Genomic DNA, 17,860 nt, shown 5'->3' on the forward strand with positions numbered 1-17,860 from the left:
CATCACCATCCTCAGCATCATCACCATCCTCAGCATCACCATCATCCTCAGTATCACCACCATCCTCAGCAACATCATCACCATCCTCAGCAACATCACCATCCTCACCAACATCATCACCATCCTCAGCAACATCACCATCCTCACCATCCTCAGCACCATCCTCAGCATCATCATCATCATCATAAAATTCATTTTATGCAGTTCTTCCTCCGACTAACATTCATCCATGAAATTCTTTCTTCAAACACTAAAAGCAGAAAACTCACCTAAGTGTGAGGTGGTATAACCGGACGCCTTCCTGTGATTCCAGGACCAGTGGAGTGTAACTTGACTGTCTGGAGGGTTTCTACTTTGTTTTTATTTGAATTTAGCGTCGAATCAGCGTAAGTGAAAAATACTGATTTTTTTTTTTAAAGTGGACCTTTTTCACTTTATTTCATTATTTCCTGTCATGGATGTTCATATCAAACATGACCAAAGGATTAATAATGAGCTCAGTACACAGAGTAAACCCTGTGAGCTCTAAACTCACAGTTTATCACAGCTTCTCCTGCTGAAGTGTCACGGAGCAGGTAATAATCAGAGGAGGTCCACTTTAAAACTGATTTCACTCCAGATTTAAGCTGAACTTTTAATTTTCTGTCATCATGTGAACATTTTGATTTAGAAATGTTAAACTTGAGTTTCTGATGTAAAAATTTGTGAACAGAAAGAAAAAAGTAAATTTTGCAGAATGAATAAACGTAGACAAAAACATGCTAACGATTGTTCTGAATGAAAGCAGGAAGAGCGGTCAGCTTCCAGAGAAATCTCAGGGACACCTGTCACACCAACATGAAGTCACGTGAGGTGTGTTCAGCTGTGATCTCAGCTGGAGCTGGGCAGTAATTTTCTCCCGCAGGTGGATTTAAGGCTGGATTTGATTACATGTAATCAATCCGAGGAGCTGAACTCTGTTTAATGGCTGTAACAGGGTGTGAATCCAATCAGAAGTTAAACCACCATAAACAGAACGTCCAGCTGGGAACAAATTCAGACCTCTTGATTGAGCTGATCAGTTATCAGGCAGTGAAATCGATCCCTTTGATTAGCTGTTCTTTGATTGAGTGGCCGGGTCTCACCTTGTGGGACTTCCTGTATATGAGCTGGTTGTCTCTGATGGTGAACCAGGATCTGAAACAGGTTTACAAGTTAGAAGGATTCACCGAGGTCAAAGGTCAGCAGGCCATGTGACACTGCGGGTCTCTACCTCTTCCACATTTTAGATTTCCTCCTCGAGCGTTTGAACAGGTAACCCCGGATGATGTCATCATTGCCAGGACACGCGCTGACCATCGGCTCACCTGAAGCGTCCTTAGAACAAACACACGCGTGTTTCAGAGCGTTCGTTCTGCTTTGAGTCTAAATGTAGTCGTCCCTCCTTGAACAACATATCTAACATCTGTCTGCAGCGTCTGCTGGGACAGATGTGCTGATCTGTGAGACTCCTTACCCTCTGCTGGACCAGCAGGTGTCTGTTCTCCAGCTCCTTCCTCTTGGCCGTGCAGTCCGCAGACAGCTGTGACAGCTGTGGAGCACACACAAACACATACGTGTACACAGCCGTTACTCCACACCGAGGCTACCACACAAACCAGCACAAAGAGGTCAGAGGTCACAGACCTGCGCTGCCATGGTTTTCATGGTGGGCTCGAGGTCTCTTAGCAGGTCAAAGCCCTGGTGGAAGAAGGTGAACTGAGCGTGGACGAAGGAGAACATCTGGAAACGCAAACTTGAGTCAGTACACGAAGATGGTCGTATCAGGTATGTCCCCCCTCTATGACATCACACAGACCCACGAGTTGTGTTTTCACTCACAGAGTTTAAGATGTCGACCTTCTGCTGAGTCTTGAAGGTGTTGAGCTGAAAATTAGGACACAGAGGATAAAGCATCTGATGTTCCTTCATGTCATCAATGTTAAACACACTCAGGTGTCACACCTGCAGACAGTAATCCAAGGCGAAGTGCTGGTAGCATTTGCGTGTAGCGAGCAGCAGGTGACTTGCCCGCTCGGCGTCGGCGGCTTTATGTCGAGACACCTGAGCGTTCTTCGTCGCTGCCGTCTCCAGATCCTCGCCGATCCGGACAAACTCCTTCCTGGTCTCCGCCAACTGGGGCAGGAACCTCAGAGAGATGAAGAGCAGCAGTGTCATCACCAGAGCAGCTCTGCCGGTGCTCAGAGCTAAACTGTGTTACTGTTACTGTGGCAACGGCCTCTACACTGAACCCGGGAACCCCGACATACTGATCAGCCCCCCGGAGTGATGCCTTACTGCGTGCAGAGGTTAGTGAGCTGCTGGCCGATGGCTCTCTGTGTCTGATCAAACAACATCTGCAGGTGAAACACACACACGAGTCAAACACATGAGTCTCTGCTGGAGCTCAGACGAACAAACACGAGTACAACTGAGCGTGGACTCACAGTGTGGAAGCTGACCATCTCCTGCAGGCCCTGGTGGAACTGGTTCAAGCAGGTCTGAGAGGAAGGAAATAGGAAGTCAGACAGGAAATGCCCCAACACCCCACCGAGAAACTGAGCAGACATGTTAGGTCATTAGTCCTTCCTGGCTTATTAGCTGGTAGTGTTAGATAAATGAACTCAGAGGAAACAGAGCAGACGTTGTGGGGCGTCAGGAGCTGAAAGTAAATTGGACGACCGGATGCAGCGATTTCTTCTTTTTCAGATGCATCGAGGAGCTGCTTACTGTGATCACGCTGTCCTTCGTCTGATTGGTGCACAGCTCAGCTAGGCCGCTCAGTAGCAGCTTATTGGCAGTGCTGTACGCTTGTCCCGCCTCTACCATCTTCCCACACAGCTTCATCACCTGATTGTTTAGAAACAGACAGTACAGACCAATCAGCTTGCCTCACTAATAACAGTTAGCTTCTAACAGTACTTCATCAGTACTAGTGAGTATACAGCTGTATTAACAGTATTTGTAGTACTACTATTAGCTGTGAAATTACAACTAGTATCGTAATAGTATTAGCTACAGTATTTGTACTGTCTAGCAGTATTAGCGCTAGTATATGCAGTATCAGTAGCGTAGTACAAATAGTACTACCACTATTTGTAGTGGAAGTACTTGTGCCTTGTCTCCATGTGTCTCTAACAGTTTTTATTACAGCAGTAGTGGTAGTAAAGTAGTAATAGTAGTAATGGTAGTAATAGTAGTAATGGTAGTAGTACTTGTACCTTGTCCAGTTTTGTCTCCAGCTGTGAAACATCTGTTTCAAACTGATCCAGAGCCAGCCTGAATAAAATAAATAAAGCGTCATCACTACAAGTGAACATGCGCAGATTGGTGTGTGCGTGCGCGCGCGCGCTTACCTGAACTCAGGTGAGTCTTTGACGCAATCCTCAAAGTCCAGCAGGCAGTCCATGACGTCACCCAGCAGTCTCGTGTCCCTGTAGTGAGTGCGAGTGTAAATAAAGTTAGCTGCGGTGCTTCATCCTGCCGTTAGCCGTTAGCTCCGCTCTAATGAATCATTTTTAAACACGCGCCGGGGACGTGGACGGACTCCTTCACGCGCCTGGTCCACAGCCTCACAGCGGGTGGATCCGTCGCGCGCAGCACACGCGCCCCGGTCGGCCCTCCATATTGGCGCGGTTGAGATCAGAGAGTAACTAACCCGGGTCAGCCGCTGTTCTCGGACTAACAGCTGTCCCGCTGCAGCCCGCTGTTGTCAGACTTGTTGCTAACCGACAACGTCCGCCTAATATCCGCTTTGTTTGGCTCGGAGCCAGCCGACAGTCACAGCAACTCCAGCGACCCCCAGCGGCCCGGGGCGGAACCACACCTACCGTGCCCGTTATTTAGGGCTGAGTATCGTCGCTGATTTCTATAACTGATTCGATTCAGTTTTGACAGTCAGAAATATTCTAATTCTGATCATTTATCAGCACACATCCATGTTTTATATCTGTGTATAAACCAAAGCTGACACTGAGACTTCATCAGCGGTGTGAGCATCACAGCAGGTGTAACTGAGGATCCAACAGAGAAACATGAAGCAGGTTTTCTGGAAGTACAGCAGCCAAAGTCAGAGGGAGCTCACGAGCATGGTTATCAAACGTGAAGCGCAGTTTGATCTTCTTTTGCTGCTGGTTCAGTCAGTGTTGGTCAGAGTGACGAAACCTGCAGCTTCAGGATCTGTGAGCCGTCGACTCTCAGCGCCGGCGTCTGTGGACGATCCACGCTCTGCGTTTACATCGTTGTGCTTCTCACTTACTGTTTTAGCTGTTTGGTGGTTGTTGAAATAGTTTTGTAAGCTTTAACCTGAGATTCTGTCAAAATAAATTTATATTTAAAAATCATTCAGGATTTAATGAATCGATATCGTGTTATTCAAGCTAATATCGATCTTTTTGAACCCACACCTACTCCTAATTGTTTTTTGATTTTCTTTCACTGACTGAATTAAAACTCAACATGTAGTAAATAACAGACACTACTACTTAAATGCATAAATATTTAAGGTTTTATGTGTAGTGTATATGCATTTGTTTTAAAATTTAGATTAGAACAAATATATTGACAAAATATAAAAAAAAAAACTATACAAATATTTTTTAGCCCTACAAAATTATGTTATTAGTTTTCTTTTATTAATTGTAGTTTCAAATCTCTTAAAAAAAAGATGTTTGCATGTTTTCAGTGTTTTTCGCTGCTGCAAACCGACTTCTGTGAGGAATAAAATGCATGTAATCTTTCGAGGCCAACAAAGTGAAACGTTTGACTTTCACCAGCATAATTTCACCTTTCGTTTCCTGTTTATTGGCAGAAAAAATGGCGTACATAGCTTTTTATCAGAAGTTACGATGAAACATTGAACATCTAATCGAATCACTTCATCACTAAAAGCATATTTGCACTGCAAAAGACTCTTACAAATGTGGATTGCACAACACTGAACATTATAGTTCTTCATTTCCACTTAATACTGTACAGTTGCTGTTATTGTGTATATATATTTATATTTCTTCATACATTCCTATATATTTCTATACTGTGTATTTTGTTTATACAGTTATTTTATTTTCAACTTTAATTTAGATTTTATTCCTTCCTAGTTAAATTGACCCTTTTTAATTTTCATATTTGTTTCCTATCTTATTCATAGCCTTTTCTTTTCTGTTTCTTTAGGCCACGAGCAGTTGTGTAAGCATTTCACTGCATATCATACTGTGCATGAGACAAATAAAATGAGAATTTGAAAGGTTTTCTTCATCCAGCTGGATTTTTTGTTGCATCACAGAAGAAGAAAAAAACCTGTCCCTGCTGTGTTGTTTAATGATCGGGCTGCACGGTCTGATGCGTTTCCTCTTTATGTCCCGTTTGTGTTAATAAAGTTAACAAATTCAAACACTGACGGGTCAAATCAGCTGATGGAGACGGAAAATAAATGTTTTTATTGTAAAAGAAGCGGACGTTACAGCAGCAAGAACACAGAAACAAAGATGAGGACGATGAGTTCAGTAGCCAATAGAAACCAGGATCACAGTGACGTTGTCAGCGCAGCCTCGTCTGACCGCCTCGCTTGCCAGCTGCTGACAGGCGGCCTCGAACCGCCGCTCCTCCTCCATCTGCCCCGCCCCCTTCTCTTTGCTCCCGTCCTGTAGGCATGAAGAGGAGGATGAAGGTCACCCAGCAGAACTCACATGTTTAACTGGATTAAGGCCAAAACCAGTGGGTGACGTCGCAGTGGGTGTCTCCATCTTTTGCATACAGTCTCTTTTTCTAAAACATACATATAAGTCTAAACTATGAAGCAGAGCCTCGATTGAACATGTAGCCTAAAGGAGCTCAGGAAGGAAAGCGACTGTTTCTTTAAGTGTCATGAAGACGTCTCACTGTGAGATGGTGAAAGATGGACCCTTGGGCCCCCTCCTCGATTCGATTAAGGGTCCAGCTTCCACCATCCTACAGTGAGAGGTCAAACGTCTTCATGAAACGTAAAGAAACGGTTGCTTTTCTTCCTGAGCTCCTTAGATTACCTGGGTGACAGATTACACCCTCACAGATGAAAAACAATCCAAAGTTACATGAAGCTAATCTGCAGACACGCTAACTGCGCTCTTATTTTGTTACACTCATCCGTCGCACTTCCTGCTGACGCAGGAATTGTGGTGTTAAGGAGGACGGGCTGATACCTGGAGGACGCCGAGGACGAACTTCACGGCTTCGTCGGCTGAGAACACTTTGAACAGGCCGTCACAGGCCAGGATGAGGAACCTGCAGAGAGCAGGGACAGTGCTCACACACCTGCCTCCCAGATCACAGCAAACCAAAGCTGTTTAGGTCCAAATCCAGCTGTTTCCAGTTGTTTCTACTGTGCAGCATCTTATGTATTAAACACGTTTTATTTCTAGTTAGTGAACTCTCCATCACTCTCTAATTGGCGCCAACGGGCTGTGCACTGATGTAGCTCCACCTTCACTGTCACTACACTGATGCTCAGGTGAGCTCAGGTCCACAGACCAGGCTGTTTTAAACGTCACGATTCTGTTTCTACATTCGTGGAGCACCTTTTGGTCTCTCCTTACCTGTCATTGGGCGTGAGCTGACACCTCCTCAGGTCGGGGGTCGAAATAACGCCACAGCGTTTGTACTGACCGTCCCCGATGGAGCGAGACACCTCCAGGACACCGAGCACGCGGCCATCCCTGCGGAGACACGAACACATCACCGTTAGCTGAGGCCGAGAGGCGCTGGTGGAGGACGGTAAGGATTCGGACCTGACGGTGCCGCCGGCTCTCTGGATCCTCATCCTCTCCTCGTAGATGGTCGGGTTGTGCTCCTTACTGAGCGCCAGAGTCACCGACCTCCTCTGTCCGTCTGCCGCCGCCTCCATCCGACACATGACTGCCTGCAGACACGGAAACGGCGCAGCAGGAAGCTTAAGACAGGAAGAAAAAGAAGCGCAGGTGGAGGTGAAGAAGCGCCGGCTCACCCTGCTGTCTCCCAGGTTGGCCACGTACACCATGTCGTCCACCACCAGCACGCAGGTGGCCGTGGAGCCGTCCTTCCACGCCGGTTTCCTGTCCACACAAACAGCTCGTCAGCTTTTCCTGCTCCACATTTAAAAACAGCTGCGGCACACTGGCGCTCAGAGTCTTACTGGCTCGAGGCCTTCTTCAGGAAGTCTTCGTCGGTCTGCTTGAACGTGTCCAGGAGACACCTCTTAATCAGCTTGTCTGCGTTTTCAGCATCTCCTGAAAGAGACGACGTGCTTTAACCAATGAGAAGGCACCACGGCTCTCTCGCACGTTTATGTCAAAGTAAACTTACAGATGACTCTGTGTCTCTCTGGACTACTGCGCCCTCTTGTGGACATGACGTGATATTAAAGCAGTTTAATTCTTCTAATAATTAAACATGATTTATGTCAGTTTTCACATCACTATTATTACTGCGGCATTAAAACAAGCAGCTGCCTCATCCATCATCCATCCAATCACGTCTATGACCGCACAGCGAGCAGGGAAACAGGAGACAGCAGCAACTGGACTTTCAAAATAAGAGCGAGGGGGGATTGACCACTGCGGGTCGTGAACAGCGTGGAGGAAACTCACCTGTGGGGAACTTCTTGGCGAGAGTGTGATGGAGGTTCTCAGCAGCGAATCCAGAGGCTCGAGCGCCGCCATGGCCGTCGAACACGGCGAAATACGAAACTCGGGACCTGCAGACAAAGACACGACGTCAGAGAGACCACACGGAGGAGCTGTGACCGATCACGATTGGTGGGCGTGACTTCCTCTTACACGTTTCCTGGCAGCGTGGACAGACAGCCGCTCATGTCCGGCAGCAGCACGTGAGCGTCCTGCATCTCCTCGCGCTCGCCACGCCTCGCCGCCACGTATCCTCTGAGCACTGGGAGGCCTAGACACACAAAGAGAACGTGAGACCGGCGGCGTCCGCCCTCGCCTCTGCGAGTCGTATTCACGTGTGCTCGCGTCTGATTGGAGGAAAAGAAGCAAACAAACATTGTGGTGGAACAGCTGAAGACCTTCTTTGCAAACTTTCTTGACGACCTCCTCCTCCCCCTCCTCCCTGTGTGCTTCATCTCGTTTCCGTTTCAACCTTTTCTCCTCCTCTTCTTCTCTGGTGGTTGGGGGTGGAGTTGTGAGCGGTGCTAGAGCAGGACCTGAGGAGGAATCGCATCAAACATTAGCCCGATGTCCTTCCTGACACAACCCTCGCCATTTACCTGCGTTTGTTCCCGCATTCATCACAGTCTAACATCACCAAAATCAAACACTCCACATCTCAGCTCGTGGAAATTCACACTTTTCTTTATACTTTTATTGAATTCATAGACCTGTTTAGGAGCACCAGCTACGGGTTTTTGTCTGTTTGCAAAGGGTGCTGGTGGAAAACATCCTCCTGCTGGATAAAGATGGAGGAGGAGGAAGAGGAGGAGGAAGGTGTGTTTGAGGGCAGACAGACAGAAAGAAAGGTAGGAGTGTGGAGGTGAGAGCAGGAACGGTAAAGAGCCGCGACTGATATGGAAAGTGAGGCCAGGAGCATCTAAGGGTGAGATGGTCTGCGCATGTGCAGAGGAGGGACGTACATTCAGAGGGGGGGTGAGATGATAAGATGGTGATGATTCAGAGACAGCCTGTCTGGCTGTTCCTCACTGATACCAGTTATTAATAATCAAAGAGATCAATAACTGCGAGTTTACGCGGATATAGCGAGTTTTAGAAAAAAATGTAATTCACTACAACCACGTTATGGAAGGAAATACGTCACTTTTCATTTTCCCGGTGCTTTGCTGACTATTTAGTGTTTTTATACAGTCAGATTTCACATTTTAGAGGTGAAAAACTGTCGCTGAGCTAATGAAACCTGCAGCTGCTGACCGACGAATCGATGCGTAATCGATCAGTCATGTCTGTGGGGTGTGAACTGAAGCACGGCTCCCGCAGCAGTAACGCTAACGTTAGCTCACTCGGCTCTGTGATGGAGCCTTAGCCCTGCTGCTAACGTCAAACCTTCCCGTTAACTCACCGGAGGTCTGAGTCGGTTCCGGCAGATCGTCGAACAGATCCATCCCGCTGCCCCGCAACAAGCTAACGAACCCGGATACCTGAGCGAACCGCCACTCCTGCCCCAGCTCTCCGTGTCCGGGTGTCCGTGTCAGGGTGTGTGAGCTGACCCAGTTCGTGTTAAACCGACACGATTATTAAAGCGGGCCAAACTGTGCTAAAGACCCGCTGTCGCTTCTTTTGCAGCAGGAACTGTTCTTCATCTGCAGCCTCAGAGCTAGCCCTGCATTAGCAACACACGGCTACACACAACCTACTTCCGGCCGCTGCTTTCAAAACAAAAGCTTCAAAATATCCGAGCTGCAAATGTCCGGAAGTCTGTGAAGGAAGCTCTAAAAAAGACAACTTCGTTTCCATAGCATCGTTACGTTTAACCCGCAATAAGGACCTAAAGTTTTAGCAGTTGCACATATTTTGCTACATTAGGTTTTATTTAATTATGTTTTACATGTTTCTGTGAAATAATAAAGAGCATTCACAAACATCAGAATTTACTGTATTTACAGTGTTCTGTGGATCAGCAGGGTGTGTGTATTCGTCTGCTAATCAGAAGGTTGGTGGTCTATCCCTGACTGCACCAGCCAAAGATCCTTGGGCAAGATACTGATGCATCCATCAGAGTGTGAATGCTGGAAAGCACTAATTTGGGAAAAGCAAATGTGCCTGTGTGAATGCGGCGTGCTGTATAAAGTGCTTTGAGTGCTTGACTAGAGAGTAAATAAGAACCAGTCCATCCATAACTCCTGCAGCTGTCCATGTTACAGATCAGTGTTTTGGATCCATAGTCAGGAAACTCCCCGGTCAGATCTTAATCTGATCTTAACTTAAGTAAGTGAGGATAACCTCATGGGTCTGTCAATCACTGACACACAGAGGGGCATCTGAATAAGCGATGGTTCAGCTTCATCCTGACAGAAACTGAGGTTACATGTCATAAAACGAGTAAAACACGCATTTGATAAAAGACTTAAGAACTATTTGTTGATCCCAGGCTGCTGACAGCTTACACAGTAATGCTGAAGTTACGGTGCTGCATTTGTGTCTTATTTGTCTGTGCAGACAGGTGTGCAGCCGACGCAGACGTGCTCGCGTGCAGTCCTGCAGAAGGCTGACAGCCCATTCAGTTCAGTTTTTTTTATGTAGCACCAAATCGCAATAAGCTCTTCGGCCTCCTCAAAAAGCCTATTGTGAGGTGAAGACCCTACAATGATGCAGAGGCTGAATCCTGATTGGTTGAAAAGTGGACATGACCAGAATATAGAGTGAAAGCAGAGATCACTGCATGAAGGGAGAGATGTGAAAAGCAAGTTAAAACACACACACACACACACACACACACACACACACACACACACACACACACACACACACACAGACCATCAGCACAGTCTCTCCACAGCACACTCCTCTCCCTCCTTTCCTTCCCTCCTTGCCTCCTTCGCCCGCCTCTGGCCTCTCATTGGCTGCTTGGCTGCTGCTCTCTTCCAGTTGGCTGGCGGCAGCAGCGGCTGTGGGTGTTCGGATGTCCCACACTGACAGAGAGCCTGAACCTCTCAGCTGCAGCTGATCTCGGAGCTCCTGCGGAGAACATGCGGCTCTGTGAGCTCTGCCTCTGGACCTGCTGGGCTGCAGCGCTCTGCTCCGCAGCACAACAGCACGCGGGACTGGAGACGAGCCCGGCCGGGGGGAGGAGGCTGAGCGCGGGCACAACCACGGCAGCACCGCGGGGGAGCGGAGGGAAGCCCGGGGACCGCCGGAGAGCAGCTCCGAGAGGGTGAGCACCGCACATATGACCATCACCGTCACATTCCACACCACACCACCAACCCAAATAACTCACTTATAATCAGCCGGGCTGCTGTCGGTCTGCGGCTCACTTCATGTCTGAAATCATCTGAGATGAGAGAACAAAAAACTTTGTGTGTCCTGGTCACGGTGACGTCACACCCGTGTGTAAACAGGCTCAGCTGAGTGAGGAGCTTTGGTTGTGTGCTTTGTGTTGGCTTGTCATCACAGCGAGTCCCGCAGGTGTGCTGTCTGCTGTTTAAATCTCTATCATCACAGACACAACAGGACTTCAGCTTCAGGCTGTGCAGGTGTGACCCTCAGGTGAGTGGTTGTGCAGGTATTATTCATCCTGACCGATTTCTCTCTAGTTCTGCTTTGTGCTCTGCTGGTGTCATCCAACTGCTGGGACCTGCTGCACAGGTGCACCGGCTCCTCCTCTGTGTCCACGGAAGCTGTGGAAGAGCATCTCCCTGAGGAGCACTGCACGAATGCTACAGTAAGACCTCCATCGTGCTCCTCGTGCACGTTTCTGACCGACTGACTGTCAGAATCAGACTGCAGGAGGCCAAACCTGCTGCACGGGAATCTTTGCTCACATCACTGTGCAGAACCAACAGGTCCAGCTCTAGTGGATGAGAGCAGGCTCACACTGAGCACAAGAGACAGAGTCTGGAGATGCCGCAGTGAACGTTACGACCCTTCAGCCACATCCAGCAGGACCGGCTCGGCACCCTGGGGAGGAAAATCCTCGGACGGTCCCACAGACCTCCAGGTGTTAGCTACCGGTACCTGAGTGTCCTTAGAAACCAGGATGAAATCCTCAGACTCTGTCAGGCCGGGTCCACCTGCAGCAGGCCCCAGACCCCTCCTGGTGGAGGACGATGCCTGGCCTCAGAGTGTGCAGGCATTTCTTTGATGACGAAGGCATTGATGCCACCGATCGGCGCTCATGCTCCTCAGACCTGAATCCAGAGGTGAGGTTTGTGTATTGCACTGCAGGAGCTCACAGATGCCCTGACCCAGGTCTGGGAGGAGCTGACCACCTCCCATCAGGAGAATGCACAGATGTTTGTGGGAGCACTTTTGGGCACGTAGAGCTGCTTGAAGATGGATTTGGACACCTGTAGGCAGCTCAAGTTTGCAGGAGGGGACTGATATCTTTAAAACAGTCGACATGTGAACAGAATTACAGATATTAAAGCTCAAAAATATTTTTATCAAACTAGATGTTTGATGTCTCTGTTCATATTCGATGCAAAACATGTTATGCTGTTCTTATTTTTGAAATCCTTACATTCATATTTATGGATAAGACCAAAGTCCTGCTTCATCGTGCAGGCCTCAGGTGAGGCTGCTTTCCAGGTGCTGGACACATTAAAACAGCTGGATTACCCTGAACAACATGTCTGAGAGCATCTGGTCTACCTGTCTGTGATGTAGTGTGACCGTAAGGCAGCTCAGGAATGTGTGTGTGTGTGTGTGTGTGTGTGTGTGCGCGCGCGTGCGTGTGTGTGTGTGTGTGTGTGTGTGTGTGTGTTGACCGTGCGGGTTTAGGGGTAGATTCAGGCTCAGGTCGGGGTTATCGTCCTTATAAACAGTGTGATTTAGCGTCATGCTCTCCAAACGCTCTACATGATCAAACGTACACACAACGTTTTTTGGTCCCACACTCTACGTAAAGCTGATTTGCTTTGTTTTTGGTGCTTTGACCCATGAAGTGATCTTTTTAATTTGATTGGAAATAGTTGTCACGTGATGTGATCACATGACCTTCGACATGTATGTAGTGTAATTTTGTGTGTTATTGTGTGGTGAAGTGCAGGTGTGCTCAGGTAAAATGGGAGAGTGCGAGTTGGTAGTCACTCCTGTCGCAGTGAGGTTGGTAGGCTTCCAGAAGCTGGCCAATCAGAAGAAGGTGGGGAGTTTGGTGTTCGTGTTAGCATACATTAGCATCTGCCACTTTGCTTCTGACAAACTCTTTATAACAAACATTGTTTGTTTGCTGTGAGATAAATACATTAAAAGTCTTCTTCTGCTGAGTCTGCAGAGGGTCTTTCTACATAAAACCACAGAAGAAGACAATGCTGCTTATTGCAGAGTTGCATTCATTTCAGCAGCAAACATTCAAAAGTCAAAATCCTTGAAGGATTTTCTGTACAAATCAAAGAAGTTCTGCTGTTAATCTGCCAGACATCACAAAGTCCACTTTTCTTTTCTCACCGTGCACATGCTGCACGTTGAATGATCCGAGTGTCTGCAGCAGGAACCACGTTACAGCAACATCTGCTGAGGAGAGAAGCCGGCTGATGGTGGAGATGCTGTCTGACAGAGTCGTATATAAAACATGTTAATACTTAGCGTGTAGGCCAGCACACGTCTGTCTGTGATTCTGCTGACTCTGAAACATCTTAAAGCCTCCCTGCTGCTGACACCGGTTTAATCTCAAACAGAAGAAGAAGAAGCTGCTGCGACTAAAACCAGCGTAGATCAGTTTAATGACAGCAGCTCTGCTCTGCGTCCACGTAGCAATCAGAAAGTCGAGTTTTTGTTTGATTTTATTTGCGTAATTAAATGCTCAACACTGTGTTTACCTTTATTTTTGTCCTGTATCGATACTTTTACATTTTCCTGCTTATATTAAGTTTCTTTGTATGAATGTGTGTATTAGCACACATATTTCTGTGTGAATCTATTCTGTTTATTTCAGTTCCACATTTTTTTCTTGGACTCTGTTAGAGCAGCTTTGCATGAGTCACAGTTTAAAATAATCCCTCTTTATGTCGTTCTGGGCCTTGATGCAGCCCGTCAGTTCATTCTCTATCTGAAACAAGCTGTTTTCATTTCTGTCCCCACAAAGGATCTTTCTTCTGATTGGTTGCCCCTCATAGATATTAGGTGGGTGGAGCTTCTCAACATGAGGTGACCGTACTAGAGCTATGCCTTTTCTATGACCTCACAGATCCAAGAGTAGAAAAAACTGTAAGAAACTGAGTGTTAAGAGAAGTCTGAAGCTACACCGACATCAGTATTTAAAGTTTGTTTAAAATGAGCGTTTCCCTCTGGAACAGGAGATGTACGACAGGAAATACCAAAAACCCTACACGTTAATAAAGGACGGAGAAAGCTCAGACTGACTGAGGGCGAGCTCTGTGTTTGTAGTTTTCTTTGTGGATGAAATGTGGAGGCCAACAAGCTGCTCAGTGTCTGAAGGCTAAAGCAGATTCTTTGAAGCTCAAAGTGTCTGAGAGCGTAGGAAGCAAACACAGGCTCGTGGTTTCAGAGCAGCTGTGGACTCCCTGACTCGAGCCGACTCGGGCTCCTTCCTGACTTCTGGGTCATTCTTGTAGGTCTTTGGTGTTGGTGAAACTCTGGGATAATGTCCCCGAAAAGTCAGTGAAACAACCGTGTGTGTGTGTGTTTATGCCCCTCCCCCTGCACCTGACGTGGCACAGGTTGTAGTCATTTTAACAGAACAGCTTGTAATGAAAATATAAAAACACTCATTCAGACTCAGCACTGTGCTTCGTCCCCAGAAAGAGTCTCGTATGACCGTCACCGTGTTATTGTTGGCAGCTTAACTTCATTAATCCCTTGTTTCCTTAAAGTGCAGCGATTAGATGACTGATTAGTTGTTTGAGAAACAGTTAATTTTATAAAAGCTGCTGCAAAATGAAATGCTGTCTGCAGGTCTGCATGACCTGGAGGAGGGTCATTACTCTGTTTGTAGGACGATTTGTTCTCAGTCGCTTTCTTGAGGAAAGATTTATTTTTAGCTTCTGATGTGTTTCTACTAAACTGAATGTGTTTCGATTTTTATTTATTCGATTGACTCTGAAAGCAGAGCTTTAACTTTCACTTGCTGGCTATTGTGGATCATCATATTTGATCAGGTGAAAGCTGTTTTAAAGTGGGAGACGCTAAAACACTTGTTTCAGAGAGAGGACACACTAAGTTCCAGTGTAAGATAAAGAAGGATGATTTTAAACCGCAGATCATGCAAATATGGTTCTGGAAATGATCAGACACTTCAGATTATTCTGCAGTTTGGATACTTGGGGATTATTCGATGATTGTGTTGCTCTAAGGCTGCAGGTGAAAGCATCAACAAAACGTATTTACGCTGAGCTTTTTGTCGTGCTTTGCAGACTCAGGAAAATCCTTCGAATGTCTTTGTATTAAAGGTCTTAAAGTCTTAAATTTAATCTGGTGAACCAGCAGAAATCTTGCGCCGTGCTTATTTCTATCAGCTGCCGTTCCTGTATGAAGGGGTCTTTACTCTAACTTGTACCCCTGCGCCTCTCTCCGGACTCACCCGTCTGTGTGTATACAGGTTCAGGACTGTATGTGTGGTAATGCTAAATCTTTGTTTGGACACACACTGATCCCGGTGTGAGTTAGTGGGGCCTCCTGTGCTGCTACAATACGACCGGTACGCTGTGAGTAATGATTAAATCCTCTGCAGAGAAGCTGTGTCCACACTTGGTTGGCTACATTTAACAAACAGCGTCTCATCTCTGCCGCCGCCCCCGAAACCCGAACCAAGACCGAGCCCGGTGTATTCATCGCTGTCAGAGTTATATCTGTTAGACCGCCTTGTTGATTTCATGTCTGAACATCAGAAGATCTCCAGCCTAAACAATATATATAATCAATTTTCTCCCACTTACCCAGGTCACAGAGATACCCTCACATTCCCCTCCACATCCACTTCCTTGGGATACCGAGATGTTCTTGAAGCAAGCCTGCAGCCCGGATTGTTCTTAAGCCTTTTTCAGCTGCATTATAGATGTTTAACATAAAGTTGTGTTTCTGTTACGTTCATGCAAAAAGATGCAAAGCGAGAACTGGATCAGTATTTGATGTTTGATGTTTTCGAAGCTGTCTCCAGGTGCACAAAGACCAGTTTTCAGACTGATCTACGGACTTGGCTTCAAAGGATTGCAGTGAAGTTGCTGCCGAGACAGAAGTTTCTCTGTTAATGAATATTGGAGAACTTCCCACAGTTACCACGACTCCCACAGCGTCCTTTAAAATCTAGAACTAGTTCCACTTATTTTCAGTGGAGAAGCATCAGTGGCATTTCCCAAAAGTGTAGCCTAACACACAAATGTCTCCATCCAAAATATGCACCAGAGAACTTGCCCATTTACTTTTTGGCTGCTCATCTTCGGGTCTTTGTGTGACCTCAGACTGACTCCATAACTTGTGTTGCACAGAGTTTGACCACTTCAGGACTTGGTTTTGGGACCTCTTGGAAACTTGCTGTTCAGACTGTCTCAGTTTCTTCACTTTTAATGTGAATGTGAGTAAAATAGACTTCAATGATATTTAATCTCTGGTTTTGGAGCATCTTGTACCAATGGACAACAGCCTAGAACCAGCTCCCCTGGTGTGGAAGAGTTCTTGGGTGGATTTAAGTGGTCTCGATGCCAGAAAGACTCACAAAGACCTTTTTGTCTTTGGGAAGTGTTTCTAGAGTGATTTCCACTTTGGTTTCATCGTTCTAGATTTGAGTTAATCTCAGACTCAGTTTTGGATTTAGAGCAATTGTCTCGGAAAAAACCCACGAACCCTAATGCTCAGGATTCAGTGTCTTTAGGGCTCTGATTGGCTGTTTGGGATCATGTTTTCTCTGCAGGGTGATCCAACACCTTTGATCAGCTGACTGCTTGTGTTAAGCTTTCAAACAAATCCTTTCTCTGGTTTCCCTCACACTTCCTGTTGCACACAGCTGTGGAGTCACACTGGCCCGTCACTTTGATGAGGGGCAGCGGCTCTTGATCCAAGGTTTGCCTGTGAATTGACTCCTTTTTCCAGAAGACCTGCGAGGTAACGGTTTACTGGGAATGTTTAAATGTTTTATTGGAAGACCGTGAACCCAGCCGCAAATAGCGGACTGCCTGTTTGTAAGGAGGGAATGGTTTTTTACCTTTTATTACTTCTAAATCAAGTGTTAAAGTTTAAAACGCCTCCTTTCTCTGCAGGCCTCGAGTATGTGGAGATCGCTGCTGTGCTGGATGGATGCTGTCGCCTAAAACTAGGAGATGCACCAAACGTGAGTATGACGTGAGGGAACCACCACTAGCATGAATTTTGTTAGAAGTGTTCTTTATTTTAGTCAACATCAGTCATCTTGCTGCGCAGTTTAACATATCTGCAGCGCACACCTGCAACAAGCATGCACACTGATCCATCTGCAGATCTGGTTGATTTTGGTCCTCAGGGTGCAGCCCAGATGGATGCCCATAGCATCCACCCAGCGTCCAGTTGCTGAGTCTGCACAGACGGATCTGATAATGCAGGTCAGGTGGAGCTGCTGTCAGCGTGCATCACAGTTTAAAGTGTGAAATGATGCTGGGTGGTGGAGTCCATATGCAGAGCTGGATTTATGCACTCCACCTGCAGACCTGCAGGCGCTCCCACAGAACAAAGTTTAAAGCAGAGTTGCTTCTCAAAGCTAACGGTTCATTTTTAATTCATAAAATCTGAACCTGCTTCTTCCTGTTAATCAAAGGAAACCTCTGGTGCTGATAAACGAAGCTAACATGGAAACGGCTAAAGCTGCTGAAACGTTAGTGGAGACGATGAGCAGGAAATTCACTTCCTGAGTCCGTAAAAACTGAGCGCTCACTGTTGAACTCAGATTTGAATTCTTAGCTAAAACCTAACAAGTTTTTTCGCCCTCTGTCACAGGGTCACATGATCGATTTGTTCATCCAGATGATGATTTTTTTTTTCCAACACTTATTGTTTAGCAGCTCAGCTCCAAGCGAGAGGAGAATAAACTGGGTGATTGTTCTTCAGCTTTTCTCTTCATATCAGCAAAAACAAATCAGACTGTGAAACATCATCAGGACGTCCCAGACAAAATATCTCAGACTAATCTGGATCCAGGGGCTGAATCCATGCAGGATATAATGGGATATTATATTATGTGTGTGTGTGTGTGTGTGTGTGTGTGTGTGTGTGTGTGTGTG

At 46.6% G+C, this 17,860-nt stretch overlaps 3 protein-coding genes across 3 annotated transcripts in view; 1 reads left to right on the top strand and 2 right to left on the bottom strand.

Moving 5' to 3' along the window:
- zgc:162872 (BAR_ACAPs and ArfGap_ACAP domain-containing protein) overlaps positions 1 to 3,801 on the bottom strand; it is a 10,514-nt gene extending 6,713 nt beyond the window's left edge. The window contains exons 1-12 of the mRNA XM_005929380.3: positions 3,549 to 3,801; positions 3,375 to 3,452; positions 3,240 to 3,297; positions 2,749 to 2,868; positions 2,466 to 2,519; positions 2,317 to 2,375; positions 1,984 to 2,167; positions 1,861 to 1,905; positions 1,666 to 1,761; positions 1,496 to 1,570; positions 1,253 to 1,356; positions 1,125 to 1,176 (exon numbers count right to left, since the gene is read on the bottom strand). Of these exons, the coding sequence (XP_005929442.1) occupies positions 1,125 to 1,176; positions 1,253 to 1,356; positions 1,496 to 1,570; positions 1,666 to 1,761; positions 1,861 to 1,905; positions 1,984 to 2,167; positions 2,317 to 2,375; positions 2,466 to 2,519; positions 2,749 to 2,868; positions 3,240 to 3,297; positions 3,375 to 3,427 (900 nt within the window). The 5' untranslated portion in view covers positions 3,428 to 3,452; positions 3,549 to 3,801. The remainder of the gene's footprint in view (positions 1 to 1,124; positions 1,177 to 1,252; positions 1,357 to 1,495; positions 1,571 to 1,665; positions 1,762 to 1,860; positions 1,906 to 1,983; positions 2,168 to 2,316; positions 2,376 to 2,465; positions 2,520 to 2,748; positions 2,869 to 3,239; positions 3,298 to 3,374; positions 3,453 to 3,548) is intronic.
- A 1,628-nt stretch (positions 3,802 to 5,429) lies between these two features.
- On the bottom strand, positions 5,430 to 9,376 carry LOC102288565 (integrin-linked kinase-associated serine/threonine phosphatase). Its single transcript, XM_005929378.3, has 10 exons — positions 9,058 to 9,376; positions 8,054 to 8,191; positions 7,809 to 7,926; positions 7,620 to 7,726; positions 7,166 to 7,259; positions 6,998 to 7,085; positions 6,783 to 6,913; positions 6,591 to 6,710; positions 6,198 to 6,279; positions 5,430 to 5,660 (listed from the first exon to the last, which is right to left on the bottom strand). Exons 1-10 carry the CDS (start codon positions 9,098 to 9,100, stop codon positions 5,520 to 5,522), a joined length of 1,062 nt encoding a protein of 353 aa, XP_005929440.1. The 5' UTR covers positions 9,101 to 9,376; the 3' UTR covers positions 5,430 to 5,519.
- A 1,238-nt stretch (positions 9,377 to 10,614) lies between these two features.
- The window catches only part of LOC121815052, a 16,918-nt gene continuing 9,672 nt past the window's right edge, over positions 10,615 to 17,860 (top strand). The window contains exons 1-2 of the mRNA XM_042223922.1: positions 10,615 to 10,869; positions 16,868 to 16,938. Of these exons, the coding sequence (XP_042079856.1) occupies positions 10,685 to 10,869; positions 16,868 to 16,938 (256 nt within the window). The 5' untranslated portion in view covers positions 10,615 to 10,684. The remainder of the gene's footprint in view (positions 10,870 to 16,867; positions 16,939 to 17,860) is intronic.

This window comes from Haplochromis burtoni, unplaced genomic scaffold, assembly GCF_018398535.1.
Source record: "Haplochromis burtoni strain Fernald_Lab_line unplaced genomic scaffold, NCSU_Asbu1 Contig_123, whole genome shotgun sequence".
Lineage (NCBI taxonomy): Eukaryota > Metazoa > Chordata > Actinopteri > Cichliformes > Cichlidae > Haplochromis > Haplochromis burtoni.